Source organism: Sinohyriopsis cumingii, chromosome 18 (assembly GCF_028554795.1).
Source record: "Sinohyriopsis cumingii isolate HCF-2022 chromosome 18, ASM2855479v2, whole genome shotgun sequence".
NCBI classification, from domain to species: domain Eukaryota; kingdom Metazoa; phylum Mollusca; class Bivalvia; order Unionida; family Unionidae; genus Sinohyriopsis; species Sinohyriopsis cumingii.
Genome location: NC_142978.1, coordinates 26,291,044 through 26,302,306, shown reverse-complemented (window position 1 = coordinate 26,302,306; position 11,263 = coordinate 26,291,044). Strand labels below are relative to the sequence as shown.

Genomic DNA, 11,263 nt, shown 5'->3' with positions numbered 1-11,263 from the left:
AAAATGTTGGGACATTTATGTATATCAACTGATTAAATACTATTTAAAAGGCATTTCTGGGATAATATCAAGTACGTAGGGGTTCTTGTTATGAAATACGAGCTCTCTGAAATCTTCGTACGTAGAGTAACGAATCTATCGTCTCCATGTTGAAATCCCGCTCGGCAGTGATCGGCAGATCCCGAATGAACAACACACATAATTCCGGTGACCGAAATTTGCATAATTATAGGCCACATTGTAAACACTGAAGATGATGACGTTAAACACAACCACGCTACGAGACCGCCCAAAATATCAACAACGGTGAGTACGAGCTTCTTCTGATTTCGTTCTTTTCTTCTTATCCTTTTCCTTTCTAATTTTAATTTTGAGAGGAAACAATGAAATGTATGTAGAACTACTTTTATTGTTATATTTCAAAGTTTTTGTGGTACGAGAATAATTTAAATCGACGTGCTCTGTACAGTATTGCAAAAGCCCACAGGTACTCACTCTATTTCTTGCTCAGTAGAATTCGTACTCCCTCGCGTCCCCACCACTCAATTTTATAAATGAAAAGCATCAGGGATATTTAAAAATGCTCAAAATTGAGTAATTTCATTAATACATTTATAAATTCTAACCAGATTGTCACCAGTGGACCCCTAACACCCATCTTTGTGATGTTTCAAACAAAGCGGAAAAGAATTTGTGTGCTTCTCCAAGTTAATACTTTACATACACAAGGTTTTAAATAAGCTTTTTCTTTTTTTTAAATCTGCGACTAGAATATGGAATCTAGGTTCAAAACTAAGGGGCCAAATCATAAAATAGTACACACACAAACGTACAGTCACTTGTAAGCTGAAGTTTGACCACAGCTTTATTCCTGCACATGTTTATTTGGTATTGTGCACACTGAGTAAATAGACACATAGACTTTGCTTTGGTGCCCATTCGAGGAAAGTAGGGGCCCTTTTTAAATTTTGGATCCCCAACCCACCCAACACTTGACCTGATCCAGCCCAAAAAAACTTCCATCAAATCCCAACCTCTCATGTATTAATTTCTGATCCAAAGTTAGCACTATATTCCTATAAGTTTGATAAGTAATCATGAATATATTAGTTGTCAAATTATGAAATACATTTACATATTAAAATTCATTAGACTTAAATCAGCTCACTTTCAAGCTCAAGTCTACAGCGACCTTTAAGAGGAAGAGGGAGGATGAAGCATGGAGCAAGAAGTTGAAAAACCAGATGGGGAGAGGAGGAAGACATGCTGTGCAGCCTAAAAACTGAGCTAACCAAGCTCTACACATAGTTCAGACAAGGCAGACAAGAATGAGGGTAATTGTTTATTTATATCTTGCAAAACAAGTATTGGTAGATATTGAAAAATGTTTGGTACTAAGTAACTTGGCAAAGACTCCAATATCTATGTCAGTAGTGTTTTGCACAACTTCGAAAACGCATACTTGTATTAAAGGATTAGTTATTTTACCAAACAATGTATGTTTAAACTGCTTTACTTTTTGTTGCTACTCAACACTCCACCCCAATATGATTTGATAAAGGAAGACTATGCACAGATACCATAGAAAATACAGAGGCCACCTCATTTATATGGCCACCTTATATAATACCAAAATGGTAAAAGTATTATGGAGACAATCTCATAGAGTGCCTCATTGCACGATGAAATACATATAATTGATATGAAACTAAATACAAAAGGTTTTAACATGGGTCACTTAAATGTACAAGGTATAGTGGAAAAAATAGAACAGATTAAGTTAATGTTATCTTCCAAGGAAAATAATATGCATGTTTTAGGACTCACTGAAACCAAATTAAATGCTAGCCACAAGGATAATCTATTTCACTGTCAAGGCTACAAAAAAACATTATGCAGGGACAGAGAGACAGCGGGGTGGGTGGGGGTGGGTGGTCTTGTATACATTAAAAGATGTAAATGCAGAAAGGCGACCTGACTTGAGGTCACATGAAATTGAGAGTATTTGGGTGGAAATTTCTCAAAATAATGCAGATTCATTCCTAGTTGGTTTCATTTATTGGTCACCTTCCTCCAAAGCAATTTGGAACGATAACTCTTTGAAACAAATAGAAAATGTTCATGCACAGGAGAAAGAAACATATATACTCAGCAGTGTAAATAAGGACCTACTCAATACTCAAATAAGGAGTAACTGGATGGAATTTTTTGAATCATTAGGCCTAGTCCAGCTGGTAAATGAGCCCACAAGTGTAACAGAAATATCAAGCACTCTTATTGATCACATTTATACCAACCTACCAAACAATGTGTCTTGTGTTAATGTACCAAATGTTGGACTTAATGACCACTATCCTACTTTTTTGACAAGAAAGGTTAAATGCAACATAAATAGGAACAATACACACAAAACTATCACTGACAGATCTTTCCAAAATTGAAGTAAATAACAATTTCAAGATGACCTATATAAAGTTCCATGGAATATTATCCAAAATTTTGATGACATATGTGATGCTCTAAAAGTGTGGACTGATTTATGAATGTAGTCTCTAAGCATGCACCACTAAAAGTACATTGAGTAAAATATGAAATCCAACCTAACTGATTTACTACTGAAATTCTAGATACTATGAAGACACGAGACCAATTGAAGGCTATGGGAAACCATGCACAATATCAAGTATGGGGAAATAACATAACAAGTATGGTTGAAAAGGCTAAAAAAACTTTTTATCAATCAATGCTTGAAAACACAAAGAGCAACACAAACTCCATTTGGAAAGTCTTCAGTGAACTCATTGGGGGTAACACACAAAGATCAGACAAATAAAATTCACTCACTTCTGGTAAATGACACAAAAGTCACTGATGACACTGCCATTGCAAATATTCTGAGTGATTTTTTTTCACTAACGTTACCACTAAGTTAAAAGAACCAGTGATAGAAAACAACTATAATGAACTGAAAAATCTCAAAGGAGGGATGTTTCTCTATCCCACAGGTATAAAAAACTGCTAAAAAATGGCTCAGTAAACTTGATATCAAGAAAGCTACAGGACTTGATCAGATTGGTCCACCACTCTTTAAAACTTCTGCCTCAGCTATTTCAGATAGCATAACATTCATAATCAATTTAAATATTGCAACCTCATCTGTCCCCAAAATATGGAAAACTGCAAAAGTAATGCCTATGTACAAATCTGGTTCTAAGAATGATGCTGATAACTACCAGCCAATTTCAGTACAACCGAAACTTGTCAAAATTGATTGAAAAACATGTCCATGACTCGTTAATGTCATATTTAACGAAACAGTTGCTGTTACACCCTATTCAATCAGGCTTTAGACAGAAACGTTCATGTGAGACTGACTTGATCTCTCTAACTGATAAATGGCTTCAACCACTTGATCAAAGTTGAATAATAGGATCTCTATTTGTAGATTTCAGGAAAGTTTATGGGTTGGTGTACATGAAATTCTTTTAAGAAACTGAAAATCAACCAATGTGATGAAAGCACAATTAGATGGTTTACTTCAAACTTAAGTGAGAGAACACAACATGTTTATATAAATAATGTTCTGTCGGAACCTGGAACAATTAGATATGGAGTACCACAAGGTTCAACTTTAGGTCCATTACTATTGATACTATTTATTAATGGCCTACCACTTTTTACTAAAGGACTCAATTTCATCTACAGATCTCTATGCAGATGACACAACATTGTCAGACATCCAAAACACAAAGCACAAACTATAAATTTATTTACAGGATGCCCTAAACAAACTGGACAACTGGTGCACATGCAATGGCATAGTGGTAAATACTGGAAGAACTAAAATATTACTTATCTCAACATGGCAAAAAAGAACAAATCTTGGTAGTGATGAACTATGTCTGACATGGAAGGATACAAATTTGCAAATGGTTTGTCATGATAGACTACTTGGTGTTTTGGTAGATAATAACCTATCATGGACTGAACATGTCAGTTAAAAAGTGAATTCAAGTTTATGGCTTTTCAGTAGGATAAGGTACAGAAAACTTTTATAACAATTACATACAACCCTATTTAGACTACTGTAACACAGTGTGGAGTAATTCAAATGATAAAATCATAGCAAAGCTGGCACATCTTAAAACAAGTGCATTGAGGCTATATCAATCCAGAAAGTAAGCAAGGAAAATTTTAGCTGGTAAGTTAAAATTATTACCTATTAAAGACTGAATCCGGTTGAGAAAAGCCAATGTAATGTACATGATATCCAATAATAGTGCTCCTGAATATTTACAATCACTATTCAAGTATAGGCTACCTGGTAATACTCCACAACTGTGATCCATGTCTACCAAACAGTATAAAATTCCCAAACCAAGTAAGGAATTATTCAAAAAATGTTTCTCTGTACTCTGGAACTTTGCTCTGGAATAGTATTCCAGTTGACTGTAGAAATGCCAACTCTATTTCCTTCTTCCAAACCAATATATACAGCGGCTTCAGAGATACACTTAAAATAGATAAATTCCTTTGTATGAGGGCCTAAAGGTAGATTAGCTAAAATCATTTCGTATATAGGTATTAGTGATCTACGCTAGTGGCATACAAACATTCAATACTATTAAGGTCAACTTGCTCTTTTTTCAATTTAATTAATAAACCAACTTAAGTAATACATTTATTAGTTTTATTTTTTTTAAATACAAAATGGGTACAAAAAGTCTATGCAATCTTACTTTGGAGTTCAGCAATTAGACCTGACTAGATTGCAGTTTTTAAAAAAATTTAGACATGTACAGAATTCATATAGCCATTTAAGTCTTGTGAAATAAATACTACACTTTTATTCTTCTGTTTTAAATATGATGCATGCCTTAATGTGTATTTCTAAAGCCCCAAAATATGTTAAGATAATACTATATATGCAATATCATGGTAAACATAAGGACTTAATAAACCTAAATTGTTTTATTTATCCAGAATTAAGACTGACATGAAGGCTTGCAAGAAACTTTTTTTTCCTTCATATCTGATCTAACATTTTTGGGTAAGAATTTTAATTGCCCAGTCTGTTTGGCATTCAATGTTTCCACCTTTGAACTGGTGATTACTGCAAATGATTTTTGTATAACAAATTTACTCGATTCAATGGCAATTTTGAAATTTCTTTAATTCTTTCAATAACTTTTATATATTCCTTAAGCGTGTTATTGCCAAAGCTTAAAATTTTTATGTACAAAATGTATATCACAAAAGGTATGAATAACTTGACAGGTATGATGGCTACATTACAGATAACCTCTTTCTGTATACAGGATATGTGTAGCACATGTCTATGAATGTACAACTTGCACCTTGTACCAATAAAATCAAAATACTGCATCAGTTTACAAACAGAATTAAAACTTTGATAGTTACTCTTACAATACAACATTTACAATGAATTCGTTTCCAAGATGGACTCTCAAAGATTGATAATTGATGTACATACATGATTGTTGTACATGTTATTTCTTTGCAACCACTGTGAAAGAATTTTAAAATTGTAAGCCGTCCAAAAACAGACATGCATACATATGCAAATGATAATGACTTTGTTTTAATTTACAATTGATACTCATTGAATAGATTCTTTTCATTACCTGATTTCAATGTGGGTACCTCACTATACGAAACAAATCTAAGGTGCAATCAGCCATTCCTATTTGATTCCAATGCAGGAGTCTCTGACTTCCAGAAATGCTCCCCAAAAACTTTGAGCTGTCCATCTTAACATAAACTATCAGTTCTAGTTGCAATGGAACTCTCAGTGTTTATGTCAAAATAAAAACCATGTGCAGTTTTGATCCACGTGTATTTCACAGTGGAATTTGCTGATCGAAGATGAATAACATTTGAATAAGTGCATGCTCCTATTATTTCTTAAAATATATTCTTTTACATTTTAGAAATAGGATATTACAATTGGAATAATTTTTCAGATTTTTCAAGATCTAATCCTTGATGAGGCTGTACTTGCCTTGTCCAGGATGTACAGACGAAATGTTCTTGTCCTCAACGATAAAGTTGACTTGATGAGTGCCAACAGTCATGCTACCTTTAGGCAGTTCATACTACGGCAACATGGAAGGTTGGGGTCTGGATTGAGACATGTAATTCCCTTTTGCTGTTTCTGGCAGATACATGACAGATATCCAGATGGACAATACACTGGCTTCATCCCCTCTAGGCCTGCATGAACTTAAACACTTTCTTGCATGTATGAGTTTGTATATAAATGAATACAATTGATTTTATTCATTGTTTTCTTATAAATGCACATAATATTGCGTCAAACAATAATGCTTTCAGATTTTTTTTAACACCAGTTTATTTCTTCTTATAAACAATGTGGGCACGATCATAAATAATCAATATAAAAAGTTTTCAGCAACTGCAGATACAATATTATACATTATTTTATTTTCAACTACTTATATTTCAGGATATTATATAAAGTGTAACCTGCCTTAGCTGACACCTCCATATATCAGATACTGTTTCATATTTTACATAACTAAAATCGAGAGATCTCCTTCACAACACCAAAACTAGAGTTGATGGTGGTTCTTGAGGTGCCAGGTTTCTACAAATTCTCCTGGGATCATCTTCCTTTAGTTTTCTTCTCCTCTGCATACCCTGCTTTCCCTCAAGTAGACAAATAGGGGCTTTCTTTATAAGCTCCCTGATGTGGGGATGTTTTCTTTTCCTTGCAAGGGTAGACGGACCATCTGCCGCTTTTTTTTTTGGTTGTAACATTGATGCCTGTTTTAAAGAAAATTTTACTTTCTTAACATGTGTGACAAGCATCCCCATGCTAACCCATATTAACTTTTTACCCAATATTAGAGCCTCATGATCAGTTCCCAAGAAGGAGTTGTTGAGGGATTGTTTTTGTTCTTATTTGTTCTATCCACAAAATACTATGTGAGACAGGATGCATTTTTGCCCATTCCTTCAGAAAGCAACAAGTTTTCATGAACAGGTATTAGCTAGTAATCATCATGATGACAGCATCTACCCCAAACGTCCTAAGGATATTCCATAAACCCCATATATCCTTAATAAAGTGTATCAGTCCCCTGGGAAAGTGCTATACATATCACTGGATCTAATTATTAGACTTGCATAGATCAAATCAAAATAAATATCCACTAGAATGATAACAATACTAATTACAAGATCTGCATGCATGAAAATATTAAGATTCCTTACCACAAATATAAATGTGTGCCGATTGTTGCAAAATGACTTGTATCTAATACAAAGTTTTCATGACTTGTACATGTGAATAATACTCCATTCGTCTGATCTCCAGGCAGGGATCATAATGCACAATCAATATATAAAATTATTTATAATGTCCTGTAGTGAAACAAGCTTACACTATCTCCCCTTCTTTGTTTCTCATTACACCTCAGCCACTATGTATATTGTGGTCCAAAGCAGCTAGCTCATTCCTAATCCTGTACACAGGAGGGATGTATGAAAATCTCTTGGCACTGTACATCATGATCTGCTGATGAAAAACTTCAAGCTCAGCAGTGCTTCTGCAATTATCAAAAACATGTATCTTGTAATATGTGTTATTTGTAATCTGCTAACAGATTAATACAATTATTAAATAATCATTATTGTTGGTAATTTTTGCATGCATAAAATCTTTACTGAAGTGTTTATTGATAGAGTGTCATGGAATTGTTTATACCTGATGTGCATGTATTATACCTGAAATTACCAAAGACTTGAGAAGGAGAGTCACTATACATGTATCATGTGCACACATCTTATGAATTCTAACTTATTCAGATCTTCAAATGGTAAATATATACAGTAATTTATTATTTAGTTGAGAATAAAAATATCTAAAGTGGTCTTCACATTTTTCTTTTAAATACCATGCAATTGTTGCAATCCTGAAATGGCATACATGAAATTTAAGTAATACTCCACTGTTTAGGAACCTTTGGTCCAAGAGCACCTGTGCCAAGGTTTTCAGCACTTTGGTTTTCTTCTTGGGATCATCTTCATCAAGCCAAGGCTTTGTCAGCTCTTCGTTCTCCAGGTAAGGTTCATGAAGACATTTATTAATGCCTTGGCCATGTGAGAGGATCTACTCATGTGCATTGGTGATGTGATTTAGGACACTCCTCAAGATACTCTGAAAGAATGCCACAATCAATACCTTTAGCACCTAAAGCTGGTGTCTTTTGTCATGGTGACGTCATATTGATAAGACAACTTGATTTATATCATAAAGTGAAAGCTACATTGTAGAACTGGCTAATAGTTAGCGTAGCAGGATTCAAATTTTCCTCAGATCATTGTTCCTTCAATATTCCACATTACTATGACATTTCAAATAAATTACTTTTAATAAACTACATACCTAGAAGATTTGGTGATGAATATATATAGATAAAAAATACATTAAAAGAAATCAGAAGATAAGGATTGTGCACTGTAATTTTGATTTCATAAAAAAGTATACAATAGCAAATGTTTACATATATGTTTCAAATAAAAGGACTGAAAACTCACAAAAACTTGTCCATAGCTGCTAGCAGTCTTGCATGAAAACCAAAACTGGTTCATGTCTTGGGACCATTGTAATACAGCCATATTATCCATTTGTTTGGCAACCTTGAAAAGTAGGTAGATAAAATAAAGTTAAAAATGCATGAAGAGCAATCATCAAAATAGTAACAGCTTTTCAATTCCAAAAGTTTTATAACAGTAAAGAGTGAAACCAACAAGTCATTTAATTCCCAAGAATAAAAAATGAAATTTAAAAAGAACTTACAGTATTGTAAATTAAATCCCAAATAAGTTATATCACCAGTCCTAATGAATAAAGTTCTAATGAACTGCCAGTGGTTTCCAAAAACAAACTTCAACTGTTATCTCAGTATTTTATTTTTAAATTAAATATATCTTATGTGCATTCAGCATGAGCTAAATGGATAGATGGGAAGAGGGTGTTTGCAAGAACTGCATGTGGGACATAGATACATGTATAAATGGGAAACAGCATAAAGAAAGCATATGAGGCATGTAGGCACAATTTCAATATGCAATCACTGGTCCTCTAAGTATTGAGTGGGGAACAAAAAACCAGCTGTGATTAATAGGTTAGCCAGCACAGTATACCGGAACGTTTTTGCATAACCAAAACAATGACAGTTCAAATTATGCCTTTTTCTGTGCATCAAGTGGCACAGTTGAAATACCCAACCCCACTTCTGAGAAAGCGAAATTCAAGGGTTTTTTTCGAACTCAAGCTAAGAAAAGCATGAAGTGGGAACTCAACCTGCTGGCATTTATAATAATGTCCTTTATCAGCATTGCATTTGTTACATCATTGTTTTCAGCAGAATGACAATTGTAAGACAACCCCCACCCACACACAAAAAAAAATCTGCAAGAAATTTGTCATTTTTACCTTCCTGATTCAATAGCAAATACTTCAGATACTGAAGGTGTCTTCATTCTCTCAGTATGTTGCAAAAACACTTGGCCAGGTGTTGATGTGAAGCATGAAAATGTACTGGCCATCGGTTCTGTATGCTTGGGTTCATCTTTTGCTATATTCTTTGTAACTTAAAATATGAATTAAATATTCATTTGTATTATAAGTTACGCTTTAAATCTGTTTCTTTGTGCACTGTGTTAAACACTTAGAACTGAAATACTTCATTTAAGCAAGAATACATAATAATAGATCTAAAAAAATTCACATCAATAAAACTAACTTGACTGCAGCTCAAAACTTTAACTGATAACAATCTGCCAGCCATATATTCTGGTAGCACTGCAACATCCTTTCCTATCATGACTAGAGATCATTTTGTAACCGTAGACAATACAGTGCTTTATAATATATTTACTAGTTGTTAAAAGATGTACAATAAAATCTTATTATTTGTTCCATCACGTTTACATGATAAGGTTATTAAACTTTTATGCAAGTAATGTGCATGTCACATTAACCTAAGGTGAGAGAGAGAGAGAGAGAGAGAGAGAGAGAGGGGGATATATATGATATAAATAATGATAACGCTTGTAAATGTATCTAAGTTCCCTCGCCGAATTTAAAAAAACCTGTCTCACGAAGATAATTGACAGGTGTACAAAATGACCTTTATGAGCACGTTGTTATAAAAAAATAAATAATATATTCCACCCCAACATAAAATACACACAATGCAGTCATCGAGTGAAATATTGATCAGCCGATCACATCTACTTTGGGCATATTACAAAGAAAGTCCTTGTGCAAACATTGTATTAATAAAACAGTGTGCTTTCAAACATACAGTAGGAACAAGATATTGAAAAATGGAGAACACTTATACATAGACATCACAGTCACTTGATTCTGGGGAAACTAATGTGTATCACCATGTGACAGTCATTGGCTTACCTGTCCAACAACAACTTCGCCATTTCAGTGGCTCATGCCAGTCCTAACTCTTACATCAATGCTCTCCATCGAACAAACTGGTCCCCAAGACGAATCCTTGATAAGTCCCGTTCGGTTTCTCAGACAGTTTTTCGACGTTTCTTCTCGGAAAGCGACAAGCGCGGGCGACCTTTACGTTTTTGACTCTCACGTGTGTCCGCCATTTTTGTTTATAGTAGATATTTAAATTACAACCACGTGACTCATAACCCGACCACTGGACGAAGATGACGTATACGTTTTTGTGGTCACGTGAGGTTTCCGTAACAGTTCGTGACCTACAAGTTTCAATTAAAGCGGGCCCCCACAAAAATTCATTTTCTCTCGTTTATTTATCAATTGCCCAGTTTAATCTTCTCAAACTCTAGGTTATTTTGAGTTATTTCAGCTTATAAGTCGACACATTTCACTAGTTACATGATCTGTAACATTCACAAAATTACAAACACTCTGCACTATTGTGCCTTTAAGATGGGTATCTTTGTCATCTTACTCATTAACATCCCAGGGGTAATTATGATGTAATTTACGTTATATACTTTCTTTTTAACGTATAAGGACCATAACACTGAGCATGAAGATGATTTTGAGGCATGGGAAAAAACCCAGAACTTTGTCATCAGGCTGAAAATTCCTTTCTAAGGTATTTCTGCCATACCTTAATTTCGTTTTTTACTTGGTCTTAGGTAAGTGATCTACTCAGTCTACCATTATTTTACTAAATGGTTCGTCAAGTACAGGAATAAGAATAGATTGCAG

General features: G+C 34.2%; 1 protein-coding gene and 1 long non-coding RNA gene across 2 annotated transcripts; one reads left to right on the top strand and one right to left on the bottom strand.

Moving 5' to 3' along the window:
- Positions 1-1,084: 1,084 nt before the first annotated feature.
- LOC149776259 (P2X purinoceptor 7-like) lies at positions 1,085-8,180 on the top strand. The gene is made up of 2 exons (XM_089942314.1): positions 1,085-1,334; positions 5,985-8,180. The coding sequence occupies exons 1-2, from the start codon at positions 1,329-1,331 to the stop codon at positions 6,240-6,242; spliced, it is 264 nt and encodes an 87-aa protein (XP_089798440.1). The 5' UTR covers positions 1,085-1,328; the 3' UTR covers positions 6,243-8,180.
- LOC149776258 (uncharacterized) lies at positions 8,168-10,707 on the bottom strand. Its single transcript, XR_016416204.1, has 4 exons — positions 10,520-10,707; positions 9,485-9,641; positions 8,584-8,685; positions 8,168-8,203 (listed from the first exon to the last, which is right to left on the bottom strand). It is a non-coding gene; the product is annotated as an uncharacterized LOC149776258 (long non-coding RNA).
- Between the last annotated feature and the right edge of the window lie 556 nt (positions 10,708-11,263).